Source organism: Vipera berus, assembly GCF_964194415.1.
Source record: "Vipera berus genome assembly, chromosome: 1".
NCBI lineage: Eukaryota > Metazoa > Chordata > Lepidosauria > Squamata > Viperidae > Vipera > Vipera berus.
This window is the reverse complement of record NC_138202.1, coordinates 7,273,966-7,292,808: the sequence shown is the minus strand read 5'-3', so window position 1 is coordinate 7,292,808 and position 18,843 is coordinate 7,273,966. Positions and strand designations below refer to the sequence as shown.

General features: G+C 46.9%; 1 protein-coding gene across 1 annotated transcript in view; it reads left to right on the top strand.

Annotated features, from left to right (window-relative positions):
* Positions 1–18,843, top strand: part of SAFB2 (scaffold attachment factor B2) — a 55,802-nt gene that overhangs the window by 3,858 nt on the left and 33,101 nt on the right. Inside the window, exons 2-8 of the mRNA XM_081320901.1 lie at positions 5,044–5,131; positions 6,731–6,795; positions 6,921–7,187; positions 12,741–12,803; positions 16,205–16,232; positions 17,206–17,797; positions 18,380–18,426. Coding sequence (XP_081177027.1) covers positions 5,044–5,131; positions 6,731–6,795; positions 6,921–7,187; positions 12,741–12,803; positions 16,205–16,232; positions 17,206–17,797; positions 18,380–18,426 — 1,150 coding nt within the window. The remainder of the gene's footprint in view (positions 1–5,043; positions 5,132–6,730; positions 6,796–6,920; positions 7,188–12,740; positions 12,804–16,204; positions 16,233–17,205; positions 17,798–18,379; positions 18,427–18,843) is intronic.

Below are 18,843 nucleotides of genomic sequence, written 5' to 3'. Positions count from 1 at the left end.
TTTATTCTGGATTTTTAAAAAGAGCACTTTAAAAAATGCATCTGCATGAAACACAGAGCTATACAATGCTTACGTTTGCTTCTAAGTACAGGCAATCGTCAACTTACAGCCATTCATTTAGTGACTGTTCGAAGTCACAACGACACTGAAAAAAGGGACCTATGACCCATTTTTCACACTTACCACCATTGCAGCATCCCCGTGGTTACGTGATCAAAATTCAGACGCTGGGCAACTGGCATGTACTTGCGACGGTTTATTTTATTTTATTTATTTTATTTTAATCCCATTTATATCCCGCCCTTCTCCGAAGACTCAGGGCGGCTTACAATTTTAAAGCACAAATTATTGTGCTTAGCAATAGCCTTCATTCTATGTATATGCCTGCTTATTAGGGCTTTCGCCCCCCCCCCCCAAGCGGCATTATTACAAAGTCAGCTTATTGCCCCCAACAATCTGGGTCCTCATTTCACCTACCTCGGAAGGATGGAAGGCTGAGTCAACCTTGAGTCTGGTGGGACTCGAACCTGCACTAATTGCAGGCAGCTGGTGTTACTTAAGGAGGCATTAGCCCACTGCTCCACCAAGGCTCTTTAGGTTGCCGTGTCCCAGGGTCACGTGATCCCCTTTTGCAACCTCCTCTCCAAGCAGAGTCAACGGGGGAAGCCAGATTCGCATAACAAGCGTGTTGCTAACTTAACAACTGCAGTGCTTCACTTAACAACTCTGGCAAGAAAGATTGCAAAACGGGGCAAAACCAGCGTCTCCTGCTTCACAGCGTAAATTTTGGGCTCAGTTGCGGTCGTAAGTTGAGGACTACCTGTAATTCATTCAGGCTGCAGAAATGTCAAGGCAGCAAGTTAAAATAAACTGGCTTTCCCGCAACAAGATCAATGACCAGTGGAGATTTGTACTCACAATTTTGTGTCTGTTTTTCTGCTTCCCTTTTAATTAATGATGCCAATGAATTTATAGGGCCACCTGTACAGGAGCCCCAGTTTTCGGTGAGTTTTTGTTAGCCTAGAAAGGAAATTTGCTTAAGAGGCAGATTTTTCCACGTGAAATACGATCTGACTACAGTGACCTACAGAGAGGGAATGACATGCCTAGCATTTCAAATGCTCAGGAAGCCTTGGGTATTATATAACTTTAATATTCGCAATTATCATTTTAAGCCTGCTCATACTTGCCGGAGGAATGGGTGGAGCTTGCTTGTTTGTTTATTGGTGTCAGAAGCATCACCATTAAGGCATATTATACGACATAACATTTAAAATACAAAATACAAGATTAAAACAGGTACAAGTTAAACAGATCTTGCCCAGAAACTAGCAACATTATTCTGTCGCACTGCCACGAGGTCCTCAAGCGTGCACTCATCAGCAGGGCTTTCCAACCAGTGGCACGGGTACCACCTGTGGTACGTTGGCAGCTGGCAGGGGGTACGCGACCATCCTAGAAAAGTGGCGGGGGAGGGGAATGAGCTGAACCGGTGGCAGCACCGCACAAGCCAGAGCGAGAGACGGCTGGAGCTGCAGGGCTGTCAGGGCTCAGCGGAAGCGCCAGGATCAGCACCAGGATCCAGCTGGAGCTCCGCACTGATCCTGGTGCTTCCGCTGAGCCCAGAAGAAGCACCGATCAGCTGGAATGTTGCAGCATCTCCAGGGTCTTGTGATTTACATTCAGATGCTTGGCAACTGATTCATATTTATGACGGTCACAGTGTCCCAGGGTCATGTGAAGTGACCAAAACCTGCTGCAACCACACAGCAGATGGGGAGGGAATAAAAACCAACCCCCCCACCCCGACTCCGCTGCCAATCCTCAACAGAAATGCTCACAACAATGAAAACCTCGGACAGGAGGAAGAGCGTCGTCGGGCGGGCAGGCAGGTGTCTTGCTCGGCTGTGGCTTGGGGGGGCACTTTTTTCAGTGCCATTGTAACTTCGAACAGTCACTAAGAGAACTGTTGTAAGTCGAGGACTACCTGTACTTCATCACTTTTTTCCTTTTTTTTTTTTTGGTCATCAAATTTTTGACACCTTGCTAGGCGACTGGTGGTACTCGGATGTTGCCATATCCTAAAAGTGGTACAACGGGTGAAAAGGTTGGAAAGTCCTGCTGATCAGGACACACAGAGTCTTCGCCTGAAATCATTTGGTACAAGGCTTCCCAACCTTGGCAGCTTTAACATGTGTGGACTTTTACTCCCAGAATCCCACAGCTAGCATTTGTGGGGTTCAGCTCCCATAATTCCCCAGCCAGCATGCGTGGACTTCAGTCCCCAAATGCCCCCCCAGCAAAAGTTGAAAAACAGTTGTGGAAAAACAAAAGGAGTCATAATTGGACATTTGCGGGCCGGCTGGGAAATTCTGATAATGTTTTTATTGAAGTTTTAACATAAAAGAGATTAAAAAAACTAGTACAAACGTAAGAAAAATAATATAAAAAAATGAGAAAAAGTGTAAAAAAAGAGGAAAGGGTAGGAGAATAGAGAAAAAATATATAAAAAAAGGGAGTCGAAGTCCACACGTCTCAAAATTACCAAGGTTGGGAAACCCGGATTTGGTAAGCTTGTAACAGGAAAAAAGGGGCAGTTTTAGATGTACGATCCAGTCCGCTATGTTTCCATGAATACGGGTAGTCCTCAACTTACAACAGTTCACGTAGTGACCGTTTGAAGTTACAATGTCATTGAAAAAAGGGGCCACTTTTCGCATTTGCAACCCTTGCCGCCTCCCCATTATCACGTGATCAAAATTCAGACGCTTGGCAACTGACTCCTATTTATGACGGTTGCCGTGCCCTGGGCTCACATGATCCCCTTTTGTGACCTCCTTACGACCAAAGTCAATGGGAGAGCCAGATCACTTAACAAGCCGTGTTACCAACCTAGCTGTTCTGTACCAGCCTGCTACCGGCCCTGCAGAAAAGGCAGGGACAACCCCTTTTTCAAGAAGGCAAGAGGCTGGAATTACGCCTACCAGATTTATGAATACAAAAACAAACAGAACAAGACACGAACCAAGAAACAGGAGCTTTTCAAGCGGTTGCCTTCAGCAAACCAGCCCTCCCACGCATTCCCCTTTTATACAGTTCAGGGCATGGCTTCTCTCTGCCTCCTTCCGAGGTGCCCCATTGCCTTCCTCTGTTTACTCCTGATTGACTGCCTCCTGCGTCGGGTGTCCTTGAACAGGGCCAGCTGTGGGTCATCTTCATCCACGCTGTCAGGCTCACACAGCTGGGTCTCCGTCGTTACCAGGTGGGAGGGGCCTGGCTGAGGGCTCTGCGGAGCCTCAAGGCCATCATCAGCAAGCTCTTCAACAACCCCCTCCTCCTCCTCTGAGTCGTCCAACCCAACTGCCGAACCCACAGGCTGACCCTGAATCACAACACTAGCAACTGCAGTAACTCATATAACAGCTGCGGCAAAAAAGGTTGTAAAGTGGGACAAAGCTCACTTTTAAAAAAAGAGGTCTCGGCAACAGAAATTTTTGGCTCAAGTGAGGTCGTAAGTCAAGGACTTTACCTTTATGTAGGCCCATCACCGGTACACTCGTATCCCAGTGCTTTGCTTCCTTGCCTGAATAAAGACCCGAAATACAGCTTGGGTGACATCTGAGCAATTAGTGTTGAACCTGAATGTGACAAGCTTGGGGGGGGGCTGCGTTGCTTGGCATCCTCATTAAAGCAGCATCAAAAGCTGTGGGGGGGCTGTATTTCAAGTGTGGTCTTACTAAGGTTTTATAAAGTGGTACGAATACTTCACTTGATTTTGATTCTGTGCCTCTGTGCATTTGCTTTTTTTGGCTGCTGCCACCCCCACCCCCCACCCCGCCACTGCTGACTCATATTTAAGTGATCTAGGACTCCAGCGTCCTGCTCACAGTTACTGTTTTTGAGCCAGGTTTGGCCCAATCTGTACTTGTACCTTTGGTTTTTCTTGCCTAAGTGTAAAACCTTGCTTTTCTCCACATTAAATTTCCTTTTGTTGGATAGGGCCCATTGTTCAAGTCTTGTCAGGATCATTTTGGATGCTCAGATTGTCTTCTTGACAACACTGTCTTTGTTATAAATTAAAAATTCCCACCATACTGTCTTATGCCCTAGGACAGGGGTGTCAAACTCGCAACGTCACGTGAGGCGTCGTGATGTATCCTGACTTTTGCCATTGCCGGCGATGGGGTGGGCGTGGTTTCGCTATGATGCATCCGGCCGGTGGGCCGGCAGTTTAACACCCCTGCCCTAGGATGTCAGATCACGTAGGGCTGCATTACTGTTATCCTTCTCATCTTTCCTATCACCTTTAGCATCTTTCGACTATCGCTTTGTTGTTTGTATCGTATGATTTATGTTGATTGCTTTTATTTAGTATCCTATGACTATCCATGAGTGTTGTATCTTTATGATTTATGATGATTGTATTTTATGATTAAGGGACGCGGTGGCTCAGTGGGTTAGGACGCTGAGCTTGTCGATTAGAAGGTCGGCAGTTTGGCGGGTCGAATCCCGAGTGCCGCATAACAGAGTAAGCGCCTGTTACTCATCCCAGCTTCTGCCCACCTAGCAGTTCGAAAGCATGTAAAAATGCAAGTAGAAAAATAGGGACCACTACGGTGGGAAGGTAACAGCGTTCCGTGCGCCTTTGGCGTCTAGTCATGCCGGCCACATGACCACGGAGACGTCCTCGGACAAGCGCTGGCTCTTCGCCTTTGAAATGGAGATGAGCACCGGCCCCGAGAGTTGGAAACGACTAGCACGCATGTGCGGGGGAACCTTTACCTTTAACTTATGATTATAATCATGATTTATCACTTGTTGCTTGTATGTACACTGAGAGCTTATGCATGGGAGACAAATTCCTTGGGTGGCCAATAAAGAGTTGAGTTCTATTCTATTCCTATTCCTGTTCCTGTTCCTGTTCCTATTGTCAATGGCCATCACGGATGGAACACTGATTATTACAACTTTTCCTGTGTGGTGTTTTCTGCCAAATTCAATACCGCTCTGCTTATCCAAGCTGACTTTGTCTCTTTCTAACAGGCTATTGAGGAAGAAGGAGGACACCCCGATGAGATTCCAGTGGGGTCAGAAATAATCCCCAAGAAAGTGCCAAAGAGAAGCAGTAAAGGTACACAAGAAAATAGATAAAGGTGAAGGGTTTAAATTGGTTAATAGACACGACATTCCTGCTCTGCAAATGCTGAGATACTGTTTTTAAGACCTGGGTGGTCGGATGGCCTCTGAAAATTTGCTGTGTTCAGGGAAGTAACAGAAAGATTGAAAACTGCTTCTCTAGTTCAGTGTTTCTCAGTCTTTCTTATTCCAGTAATTTTTTATTGATTTGTCAAAATGCAAAATACAGAGAGAAACTAAAAAAAACACAATAGGAAAATAGGAAAAAAAGGGAGGGGAAAAAAAGATAGTGTGAGAAAAGAAGAGAAAAGAAAAAGGCACCAACTTCTGACTCTTTAGCACAGTAAAAGATAACATTACAACCACAACTTTTTGCTTTTACGCAACAACCCCTCCGTACCTTCCATAAGAACCTAAGGCAGGTTTAGGCAACCTTGGCTCTTTTATAACTCATGGACTTCAACTCCCAGAATTCCTGAGCCAGCCAGGGAGAATGGAGAGGTTTCCAAGCTGAGCCATGCTGGCTCAGGAATTCTGGGAGTTGAAGTCCACCAGTCATAAAAAGAGCCAAGGTTGCCTACCCCTGGCCTAAGGAGTTGGCTGTGCCAGTTGGCTTGGGGCTTCAAAGGAGGAGCTTCAGGTTACAGCTGGCTTATAGATTAATATCAGATTCCCCCCCCGCCCCCCCGTGCGGTCATCCTACTCCAGACATGTCAAACACAACGCCCGGGGGCCAGATCCGGCCCGCAAAGTGGTTTCATGCGGCCCGCGAAGCCATCCTGGCAACAGTGAGGGAATGGCCCCCACTGCCTTGGCCCTGGCCCAGAGACCCTCCTTCTGCCAGAGACCCTCAGATCCGTCCCACTCCTGCCCAGGCCCCCATAGGCACCCTTGATGCGAACGATGTAGAGCTGGCCACACCTACCCAGTAGGCCACGCCCACCCTGGCCACACCCACCCGGCCCCCTGAGGGCAACCGCAATGCTGATGCGGCCCTCAATGAAATTGAGTTTGACACCCTTGTCCTACTCGCTCCCTCTCCATCTTTTAGCTATCGTATTTTATACGTTGTATTTTATAGCTGTGTAACGTTCTATTTATGTAGTTTTTTTCCCCCTTACTATTGTAACCAGCCCATGGTTATCCTGTGATAAGATGGGTGGCCGATAAATTTGATATATAAATAGACAGACAGACGTAGAGATACCGGTAGATGGATGGATGGATAGATAAGATAGATGATAGGTAGGTAAGTAGGTAGATAGATAGATGGTAGGTAGGTAGGTAGAAAGAAAGAAAGAAAGAGAAATAAAAAAATAAAGAGCCCTTAGAGTTATATACCACTCCATAGTGCTTTACAGAGTCGGCATATTGTCCCCAACAATCTGGGTCCTCAGTTTACCGACCTCAGAAGAGTAGAAGGCTGAGTCAAACTTAAGTGGCCAGAATTTGCCTGCAGTACTGCTTTCTAAGCACTGCGCCACCACGGCTCAGAGATAGGTAGATAGAGATAGGTAGGTAGGTAGAAAGAAAGAAAGAGAAAAAGAAAGAACGAAAGAAAAGTACCTATGTGTGTGTATTCTGTTCTTTTTAGGGCGGAGGCCTGAGGAAGAGGAAGTGGAGGATAATGGCCTCGAAGAAGAATCCGGAGATGGGCAGGTATGGCGAAGGAACGACGGCCGCCAGACGCCCCCCGCAAAGACTCCCGTGTCGGAAGGAATATCTGTGTCGGAACCCCAGCAACTATTACATGTGGCTTTTCTTTCTTTCTTTCTTTTTTGCAGGAGGATATGGAAGCAAGTTTGGATAACTTGCGGGATATTGACATGATGGATATTAGTGTGTTAGATGAAGCGGTCATAGATAACAGCAGTGGTGTAGACTGCCGAGAGGATAGCAGTGCTGATAGTAGACTTGACAGTAAGGAGAGTGCTGATGCAGAAAGTGGAGGACTTCCAGAGCAGCTGGCTGGAGGTGCTCTAGGTAACACGGAGGCTGCTCTGCCCTTGTCAGACATGCCGGAAGAATCGAGAGAAATACCCGTAGCCATGGTAGGCACCTCCTTCGGCAGCCGCTAAATTCACCATCCTTATACGTGTTTCCTTTTTCCATTTTCCTTTCCCCACCCTCTCTTTCTTTCTCTCTCTCTTTCTCTCTCTCTCTCTCTTTTTTTAATCCCATTTATATCCCGCCCTTCTCTGAAGACTCAGGGCGGCTTACAATCTAAAGCACAAATCAATGTGCTTAGCAATAGCCTTCATTCTGTGTATATGCCTGCTTATTAGGGCTTTCACCCCCCCCCCAAGCGGCATTATTACAAAGTCAGCTTAATTGCCCCCAACAATCTGGGTCCTCATTTTACCTACCTCGGAAGGATGGAAGGCTGAGTCAACCTTGAGCCTGGTGGGACTCGAACCTGCACTAATTGCAGGCAGCTGGTGTTACTTAAGGAGGCATTAGCCCACTGCTCCACCAAGGCTCTCCCCCCCCCCTCCCAATTAAAAGGACAGAAATGACCCAGCATCGAAAAACAAACCCTTTGAATCCCCTCCACCTTTTGTTAGGTGTGTGAATTCATAGCTGTGGCATCCTTGTTTGCAAACTTGTAGGTTTTCAGCGTGTGCTTTGTTTAAGAATGAATGAATGAATGAACGAACCTTTATTGTCAAAGTACAACCATGTATACATTGAGATTGACTGAGCCCCAGAAAGTTTTATTCTCAATATTGAGATGCGCTCTCTCGCTCTCTCTCTCTCTCTCTCTCTCTCTCTCTCTCTCTCTCTCTCTGTGTGTGTGTGTGTGTTTGTGTTTTCCCCAATGTGTTATTTCCATTCACTCATTTTCATGAGTGTAGAAGAAGGTGGGTATGGAGGCTTTGGTCCCTTGTGGCACGACCCGTGAGTTAGTGAAAGGGAAGCCTTGCTCTTGCACCACTTTCGGTGTGTTTTCGAAAACTTTTTTAGTTTCTTTGTAGTCTCCCTAATCCCTTCGGGCAAAAGTATATACATGAGTGAAAAGTTCGGTTACTAAACATGCTTTTTTTTGGGGGGGGGGGAATGATTTCTGAACAGATTCTAAAGCACGTTCGCTTTGCAGGTAGTCCTCAACTTACAGCCAGGACAGAGAGCAGAATTTCCACTGCTAAGCGAGGCGGTTTGTTAAGTGACTGGCGCCCAATTTTACGACCTTTTCGTTCCATGATTGTTAAGTGAATCATGCAGTCACATCTTGCCTCTCCCACCGACTTGGTTTGTCGGCAGGTGGCTGGGAAAGTCGCCAAGGAAGATGGGCCTGATCCCAGAACATTTTGCAACTGTCCAAAATACACGGCGGTTGCGAAGCAACCGAACTTCGATCGTGTGAACGAGGGGAGGCTGCGGCCATTACAGTGGGAGAATCAGAGGATCATTAACAGAATTATTTCGGTTTGACTTGCGTGAATCCAGCCAATAATTTATTCAGCTCGCAAATGATTTGAGCAAGTCACAGTTTAGCATAACATTCGCATTTTACTTTGGGGAATACCTACTTGGGCTGACCTCCGAAGCTGTGGGTTTTTAAGTTTGGCTTCTGGAGAATTCAGGAACTGGAAGCTTTTGAGGACTTGTGCATTCTGGGTAATTTATGAGAATGTTTATCTCTCTCTCCCCCCCCAAGTGTTCTTTTAACTCTTGTGATAGAAGCGCAGGAGTCACTTGTGACAAAGCAGGACGTCTCACAAAGACCTGAGTCTTGTCTTAGTTGAGACAGGATTTTTCATGCTTTCAAGCTTAGCCTTCTCCCTTTTAAAAAGCCACAACCATCTCTGGGACTAAAGAAAAAAAAATCCAAAACCTCAAATCTTTCCTGGCTCTCCCCTATCTTAGTTTTCTTAGATCAGTTTTTTTGGTCAACTTTGTTGGCTTTAGGATGTATGGACTTCAACTCCCAGGATTCCTCAGCCAGCCATGCTTTGGGAGATGAAGGCCACACATCCCAAAGTCGCCAGAATTGAGAAATACTGCCTTAGTTAGAAAGCTTGAAAATGCACCATAACAAACACCTGTTAAGAGAAGCTGGTTAATAAAGCCCCAATTCTCTTTTCTTCCTTCAGCTCCTTATACGGGCAGACCTCGACTTAACGACCATAACTGAGCCCCAAATTTATGTTGCGAAGTGAGACATTTGTTCAGTGAGTGTTGCCCCATTTTACGACCTTGCTTGCCACAGTTCTTAAGCGAACCACCGCGGTTACTAAGTTAGTCCTACGGTGGTTAAGTGAATCTGGCTTCCCCCGTTGACTCTGCATGTCAGAAGGTCTCAAAAGGAGATCACGCGACTCTGGGGAGACTGCGACCGTCGCAAATACGAGTCAGTTGCCAAGCGTCTGCATTTTTGATTGCGTGACTGCAACGGACGTAAGCGTGGGGGAAAATAAGGTCACAAGTCGCTTTTTTTCAGTGCCGTTGTAACCTTGAATGGTCACCAAATGAGCTGTTGTAAGTCGAGGACCGCCGGGACGCAGCCTTCTCCCCCTTTGCAAATTTACTATGCTAAGGGCCCACTTCACGGAGAAGACTTGCACGGAGGATTGGGCCTTCAAAACATGCTGGGCTTGCATGCCACCGGAGCGCTAACGGTGGCCTCTCTTGAGTGCCTGTTGCAAGTTAATCTCTTACATGGAAGTGAGTGACGCGGAGGGCTGCAATTAGGCTCATGGTGTCCTTTCTCAAACTCGTCATCCCACTTTCCCGCCCCAGGTTAGCGAGCAAAAGTCAAACAGCAATTAAACTTGCCTAAGATACTTTCCCAATATTGCCTGTTAGGTAGGGCTGGGCTGTGCTTCAGATCTGAAGCCATAGGCAGCCATAGGCACGTGGCTGGGTGCCCCACACCTTGGCAAATCGGTAAGAAGGTCGTGTGAGGTTAGGCTACTGCAGGGCTCTTCAAACTGGGCCCTTTTACGACTTGTGGACTTCAACTCCCAGAATTCCTCAGCTAGGCACGCGTAGTTGGGTGCCCCACACCTTGGCAAATCAGTAAGAAGGTCGTGTGAGGTTAGGCTACTGCAGGGCTCTTCAAACTCGGCCCTTTTACGACTTGTGGACTTCAGCTCCCAGAATTCCTCAGCCAGGCACGTGTGCCTGGCTGAGGAATTCTGGGAGTTGAAGTCCACAAGTCGTAAAAGGGCCGAGTTTGAAGAGCCCTGGCCTCCTGGGTGATTTCAGGGAAAGATGTAGCTGTTAACCACAGCAAGAATTGCATTTGCTCAACATTGGAAAGATGAAGAACCACCAGCGGAGGAAGAGAGAATTAAGAAAATTGTAGATTGTGCAGAATTGGGACAGATTTGACACCGAAAGTGAAAGAGGAAGAAGACTCGGAATATTTTTAGAACGTGGGATACATTTTATTTATTTATTTAATTCAATTTATATACCACCCTTTTCCCGAAGGACTCAGGGCGGTTTACAGGGCAAAATTAAAAGAATACAATATAAAAAATTAAAATAAAATTAAATCAATAGCCCCAAAATTTAAAATTAGAATTTAAAAACCTTAAAACCCCTCAGTCCAGGCCAGCTAACTCAAAAAGCCAGGTTTTTAGGTTCCGGCGAAACGAACGAAGGTTCGTTTTATCAATGGCTAGAAAAAAACCAGGTAGAGAGAGAGGAGTTTCACATGTATTAGTTTGCTAAATATTGAAACACAGACAATACGTTGCTGATAAAATACGAAGCCTTTGTGATGATAAAAAAAATTAATAAAATATTGGGGGAGGGGGGGAAAGGAAGTGGAAGCTTGCGTGCCTGCACCATTTCAGCTTTGGATCCAAAATGCAGAACAGGTAGTCCTCGGCTTACGACCTCAGAGGAGCCCCAAATTTCTGTTGTTGAGCGAGACATTTGTTGAAGGGGATTTTGCCCCATTTTATGACCCCTCTTGCCACCGTTGTTAAGTGAGTCAGTGTAGTTGATAAGTTAGGAACCCGGTCGCTAAGGGAATCTTGGCTTCCCCCCATTGACTTTGCTTGTCAGAAGGTCGTGAAAAGGGGGGAATCATGTGACCCCAGGGACGCCGCAAAGGTGGTAACTATGAAGACTGGTCATCAGTCCTCTTTTTCAGAACCGTTGTCACTTTGAACGGTCATTAAATGAGCTGTTGTAAGTCAAGGATTATAACATTTAGAATGCGGATGTGTTACCACTGTGGTGGTGTTTGGCCTGTCGTTTCCAGGTCGGGCCGAACCAGCAGGTTCTCCATGCTTGGTTCTGATAATGCTTGGAAGCCCAGCCTCTGAGTTTGGCGTGCTTTGGGTGTTTGGTGTGTCGCGTTGTTGCTTTCGGCTTGCACAAAATGGAATTCAACCCGTATAAAAAAAAACCATAAAGAGAGCAAGTTCCCAACCTCACATTCACTAAGGGTCTGTAAGTTCCCTGTTCTAGTCCAACTCCATCAAGGGGAAAAATATCCAACAGAAACAAAAGTGGACTCAATGATTCAAAGGGGTGGAAGGCTATTATCTGTTTGATGTTCAGAAGTTGGCTAGCCGTTTGTTGGGGAGGTTTACTTTAGATTTCTGAAATGAATACAAGGTAGGATCCATGATCTAATGCAGGGGTCAGGAACCTGAAACAATGAAAGAGCCACTCGGAACCGGTTCCCTCACAAAAGGAAAAACTGGGAGCTGCAAAAAATGTGTGCGCATGCGCGCACATGCGCAGAACAGGGTTTGACTGAAGAGTGGAGCCAAGGCGAGATATGCACCTACCCTGCATATGTGAATTGATTGGTTGAACTTTTTTAGTCCCACTTTTTTTTTTGGACTGCACATGGCAGAGGACTAGGAGCCGCAGGAGTCGGCTGAAAGAGCCGCATGTGGCTCCGGAGCTGTGGGTTGCAGACCTGTGATCTAATGGCTTCTTTCAAGGCCTAGAACAGTGATGGCGAACCTTTTAGAGACCGAGGGCCCAAACTGCAACCCAAGACCCACTTACGTATCGTCGGGTGCCGGGTGGGCGTGGCCGCAGTGGTAACGGCAGACTGGGTGGGACTAAAAAGTTCAATCAATCAATTCCAACTTACTTTTTTCTTCCCGCGAGAAGTTGAAATTGATTGATTGAACCTTTTTTTTTTTTTTGCACACAGCGGCGGAGGCCTAAAGCGAAAAGGTTTTATAAAGCCCAGCCGAAGGCCTAGGACTGGGGTGACGGCGTGCGTGCCCACGGAGAGGGCTTGGCGTGCCACCTGTGGCACCCGTGCCACAGGTTTGCCACCACGGGCCTAGGATTTTTTCGGGAGCTGGGATTCCCAGACAGTTTGAAACCTGGTGTCGAAAGAGGGAGGAATTCCAAAGGAAAAACGAACAGTATCCGCCATCGAAGCGCGCCCACCAAAAGACAGCGCTCATTCTGTCCCATCACGTTTTATTTCCTCCGCTCCATTCATTACTTATATTTATTATTTGAGAAAGCGAGTAGATTTGTGTGGCTACCAACCGCGTTTTTGGGGGGATAACGGATCAAGGAGAGAGCGGCTGAGTTTCTGCCCTGACTTCAGCGAAAGAACGGTAGCCTTTTTTGGGAAATGTGAAGAAATTTTTTCCTTTGTTTGTTTCTTTTAGGGAGAGAGCGAAGAAGCCAGTAGCACCGTAGACCTATCATCTGCTGATTTTGCAAACGTGAAGGTATTTAAACTTTTATGAAGAAGTTAACAATATAAGCAAAGGTGATTGAGGCTGTTTTCCAGTTCTCTGTTCTTCCCACAGGGGGGGAGAAAAAAAATCCTGTACAGTTGTTTAAAAAAAACCCCTGTTCTTCTTTGGTTAGAACAAGAAAGAGTTATGTTCCAAGCCAGGTTATGTTCACACCGTGGTTTGTGCAAGCTTTCGTCAGATTTAGATGCTTTGCCTTCCATTCCTGGCATGAATGTGACTATAGAAATATTTTGGGGGCTTTGCAACAATGTGATGAGTTTGGATTTTTTTTTTCTTCTTCAAGAAAAGTTTAGATTTTTTTTTTACTTCTGCGTCAGAACTGGAGTTCTGTTGCAAGTGGGTACTGAAGAAATGTTGAAATATCCTGCCTAAATAAGATTCGGGAATACATATTTCAACCGTATTTGGATATCTGTATCCAGAAATCTCTTAACAACTTCATAGCCTCCTTGACAGAAACATTTCCAAGTGCCCCCCTCCCCCAATTAATATGTAAGCTATTTAGATCATAGTTGCGAAATTAAGTAGCAAATAGCAAAGTACAATTGATGCATTGAAAATGTTTGGGTTTCATTAAAGTAATCTTCAACTTAAGACTACGATTGGGACTGGAATTTGGTTGCTAAGCGATGCCATTAAGCGAAAGAACACATGATCAGACCAGGTTTTACAACCATTTTTATACCATGTTTTTAAGCGAATCACCTGGGTGTTAAGGGATTCACTCAGCCATTAAGGAAATCTGGCTTCCCCCATTGACTTTGCTTGTTAGAAGCTGGCTGGGGAAGTTTAAGAGGACAATCACGTGATCCCAGGATGCTGCAACCATCATAATTGTGAGTTGGGTTACCAAATGCCTGAGTTGTTACCTTATGATTGTGGGGTAATGATCGTAACTACAAGGGAGGATATAAGCCATTTTTCCCCAAGACCGTCGTGACTTTGAACCAACAAATGGTTGTAAGTTGAGGACTACCTATAAGCAATCATGAAATGTTGCAGTCTGAATTAGATGAACGTTGCCCATCCATCTCTTTAAAGGCCAGTTAGATGTTGCCCTTTCATTTGCTGGCCTGGGCAACTAGGAGCATTTTGATGACCTTTAAGCACAATTTACTGACGTTGTAGTGTAGAATAGTGCTCCCCCCCCAACTTTTGGGCACCAGGGACCGGTTCTGTGGAGAGAGGTTTTTCTGCGGCCCGGAGGGTGCGTGGTTTTGTGTGCTGCCTGCATCCCACAGATGGGGCTTTGCTTGCCTGTGCGGACCGGTTGCTGGCATGCCGTGGCCCGGTATCGGTCCACGGACCGAGGGTTGGGGACCCCTGGTGTAGAACGGTGCCCCCCGATATGCAGGTTCTGAGGTTTCGCTTGATACAAAAATGCAGGGAAACCAGAAGTTGCCTTCAAGCTTGACGTTTTTATTCAGCTGGACAAAGGCGGGCTCCTCTAAAAGAGAGAAGCCCCGAATGACAAGAAATCCTGGTATTGATTCCTTCTGGTTACATAAGCAATCCAAGACAGCAGGGCCAGCTGCACATATTCACAATTGATACCTCCTAGGCCGTCTCCTAGGGACGCGGTGGCTCAGTGGGTTAGGATGCTGAGCTTGTCGATCAGAAGGTCGGCAGTTTGGCGGGTCGAATCCCGAGTGCCGCGTAACAGAGTGAGCGCCTGTTACTCGTCCCAGCTTCTGCCAACCTAGCAGTTCGAAAGCACGTAAAAAATGCAAGTAGAAAAATAGGGACCGCTGCGGTGGGAAGGTAACAGCGTTCCGTGTGCCTTTGGCGTCTAGTCATGCCGGCCACATGACCACGGAGACGTCCTCGGACAAGCGCTGGCTCTTCGGCTTTGAAATGGAGATGAGCACCGGCCCCTAGAGTCGGAAACGACTAGCACGCATGCGCGGGGGAACCTTTACCTTACTTTACCTTTAGGCCGTCTCCTAATTCTGGGTCAACGTAATCCCGCCTTTCATACTTTGAGCAGTGCGCAGAAGTATGATCATCAAACTGGAGAGACACAGGATAAGCCTCTGTAATGTATGAGTCAAATTGTTGAGGACAGGGAGCAGAGAGGAGTAGGGGCAAGTAGTGAAAGCTATCACAGAAAAAGAGAACAAGGAGCACCACAAAGCGAAGACCAATAAATAGTTCCCTAAACCATCCCCATCTTGGGAGCCAGCCAGGAAGGAACGACAATTTACTACTGAAGTCTCCCCATACAGCGTCTCCAGATCCTTAGGGCGATTCTTTTGATTCCTTCTTCTATGAGATGGATGGCGTGACTCATATTAACTTGATAATCGGTGGAAAAAAATAAATCCGAGCGGGCCAAAGCTTTAAAGGCAACTTGTGGTTTCCTGTATTTTTGTATCGAGCAAAATCTCTGAACCTGCATATCAAAAACTCCCCCCCCCCAAACTTTTGGGCATCAGGGACTGGTTCTGTGGAGATAGGATTTTCCACAGACCAGAGGGGGGTCGTGGTTCGCATGATGCCTGAATCCTGCAAATGGGGCTTTGCTTGTTTGCGCAGCCCGGTTTCTGGCTGTACCAGTCCACGGACCAGGGGTTGGGGACCCCTGGTGCAGAAGGAAAATGGCGAGCCAGGCTAAGCGGTGCCCTCAAGCTGATAGCTGGTGGTGTAACTTCAGCCTCCTCCGTGCCATCCCTGCCTTAGTATGAAGGCAGGGAGTAAAATCAGGAGACCTGGAAGAGGATACGGGTACTCCTTGACTTACAACAGTTCATTTAGCGACCGTGACTCCTATTTGTGGCGGTTGCAATTCCCAGGGATCACGTGATCCCCTTTTTGCGACTTTTTGACAAGCAAAGTCAAGGGGGGAAGCCAGATTCACTTAGCAACTGTGTTACTAACCGAGCCATTGCAGCAATTCACTTGACAACCGTGACAAGGAAAGGCCATCAAATGCGGCAAGATTAACTTAAGAACTGTCTTGCTTAGCAACAGGAATTTGGAACTGAATTGGGGTCGTTAAGTCGAAGACTGCCCGTATTCACGGCTCAGGGTCGAACTGTGGCATCCTTGGTCACTTTGATCCTCCCACGTTTCCTGCCGCGGGATCCTTGGTGGTCCCTGAAGCTGGTGGTTTTCTTGCAGGGGTTTCATTCCCCACCTAGGTAACATCATCAGTGCTGGAGGAGAGTGGGGTATCTCCCTTCCAGCACTGACGACGTTACCTCGTTTGGTAACGAAATGTCTGCAAGAAAACCACCCAGCACGAAAAGCAACAGGGACCCCGCAACGGAAGACCCGGGAGGGTAAGCTACAAAAATATAAATAGTTGAATTTAACCACCTGTGCCAGACAAACCTAACTCTTTTGTTTTGTTTCGTTTCGTTTCTGAATAGGAGCTTGGCGAGTTTCCTTTGGAACCAGGTACTGTATATTTCCCAAACCCTCTGCCCTTCCTGGGAATTCTCCATTAGGTCTCGCACTCCAGTCCCTTTAGTTACTCTCTTTTGGTTTTTTTTTATCCCATGAGTAGCTTTAGTTCATTATTCTAACCTGGTGCACGGTCCAGAACACCTGCAGAGGAAAAGCCACAGAGATTGGAAATCTGGCCATATCACCAGATCTGCAGGAGCACCTTTGATTTCTTATGGCACAGTTATCAGACTTCTCGAGAGAACAATTCGCACTTGTAAGATCCCTTCGCGGGGGAGCAGACCGCGACTCCCCCACTCCTCCCCTCCCCCCCAAGCCTAAAGGAACAGTTAGACGTGCCAAGCAGATCCTGTGATATCGCTCAGGGCTTTGGGACGGTCACTTTAGCTAGAGAGAGATGCAGTTGCAAATGTCAAAGCAGGGACCAGCTCTTTTTAAGCGGCTACGCGAAAACCGAAGATGACGGGAGGCCTTCGGCTTTGCTCTCTGGACTCCACAAACGTATCCGAATCACTTCTATTGAATGCTCCTCTGGCGTTCACCTGCGGACTTAAGTCTCCTTGAAAAGAATTGTCGGTAAAACCCGCAAGCTGAAACCGTCGAAAAGCATTTGAGCTCCCGTCGGTATAAGCACTTGGAAAGCGCGTCTCGGCTAGAATTGGAAAGGCCCGCCGTGCGAAGACAGCCAAGCCACCCGCCGCGAAAGCGTCGTTGCATAAAGGTTATTCTTCCTTCTCTCTTTTCAGGCCCTGCTCTGATAGCCCTTGGTTAGAACTGCAGTTGGTTTTAGGCGTGTTGAGTGTGGTTGGCCCAGAGGGTTTTCCAATCTCTGTGTAGCCTTAAAGTCCTACTCTCTCTCTCTCTCGGTCTTGAGTCGGGCAGCCATGCCCGTCCCGGCATTTGTCTTTGCTATGTTTCCCTGGTGATTAAACCTTGTGCCATTCTATTCCTGTTAAATCCATAGAAAATGAGAAAGTGCTCGGCATTTTGGGTGACCCTTGTAAATCTGAGCCCCTTAAAGAAGACACTTCCGAAGAAGCGGAGCAGGCGCAGGAAACGAATAATTCATGGCCGGACAAACAGGAAGCCGAGGAGGAGGAAGAAGAAGAAGGAGGAGGAGGAGGAGGAGGAGGAGGAGAAGACGTGCTGGCCGCCGTCTCTTCCACCCAGTCGGACGAAGACCTTGTAGATACGGACAGCCAGTCAGGCCCAGCGGCGGCCAAGAGCCAAGAGGACGAAGCAAAGCTCTTAGTGGTAGCGAAAGGGGAGCCCAGCGAGCAGACAGTTGAGGAAGCCAAACCGGACTCGGACTCTTTAGCGGTAGAGAGCAGGAGTGGAGGTGGAGGAGGTGGAGGTGGTGATGATGATGATAATAATAATAGTAGCAGAGAAGCTCAAACTCTGGAAGCCAGTAGTGAGGAAACCGCGGAGTCGGACACAGGTCCCCAAGTGGTTAGTCCAGAGGCCGAGAAGATGGAAGTGAAGGCTAATGTTGAGGAGGAGCCCTCTGCCACTAGAGAGTCCTCTGCCCAAGAGGGTGGTGATCAGAACACGAGGTTTGTTTCTCTCCGTTTTAGCAACAGATGCTGTCTTTTTTTCTTGCCCGTTGGTTATTTATGAATGCCAAAAAAAAAAAAAAAAAGCTGCTGTGATGCCTCCAGTGATTCCCGTTTTGCCGAGGTTCCCCCGACGAGACGGTAGCTTTTATCATTCGACGTAGAGTTCTCCGGTTTTTAATTTTATTTTAATGTAATTTTGTTCAGTTGTCCTTACGCAGGAGACCGTTTGGCTGGGGTTTTTTCCCCCCCGTTTTTTTTTCCCTTAAGGGTTTAAAAGAGAAAAAAAACACAACTCCATCTTCCAAAGGTTGAATTCTTAAATCTTGTATTCCTGATAAGCAGTTAGCGCTCTGGTGGTCTACGGAGAGAGGTTTCCTTCAGGTTTTTTTTTTAAAAAAAAAGCCCGCCCCTTTTTCCCCGCCGTGCCCCTTCTTCAGTAAAGGTCAATATTTTTTTTTATTATTTTGGTTTCTCTGGTAGGTATTTGATCATAGCACCCACTGTCACGCCTGCTCATTTTCCAAGTAGCCTTTTGCTGGTTGAATAATGTCCTTTTTCTTTTTTCTTCCTCGTCTTTAGCTCGAATGAGGATGCGGAGGCTAAAAGTGCTTCGAAAGATGAGAAGGGTAAGCTTATAGCCATGTATAAATATATATATATGCGTGCATGCATGCCTACAGCAACAGGTGGTCCTCGACTTGCAGCCCTGCGTTTAGTGACCATTTGAAGTTAAAAGGCCCCTACAAATGAACTGATGAAGCTTCTTAGATGAGAAGCGAAACGTCTTTGTCCCCAAGGAAAAAAACATGGTCCAGTTGAGCTTTTGAAACAACCGTGTCCTGGATGACTGAGAATCTCCATAGAAAGGCCTCTAAAAAATTGACTAATAACCCGTCCTCTCGCTTGCCACCATGACAGCATCTCCACAGTCATGCGATCAAAATCAAGGCGCTTGGCAACGACCCTGTATTTACGACGGTTGCAGCATATTGACTCTAGAAAGAGTACAGAGAAGAGCAACAAAGATGATCTGGGGACTGGAG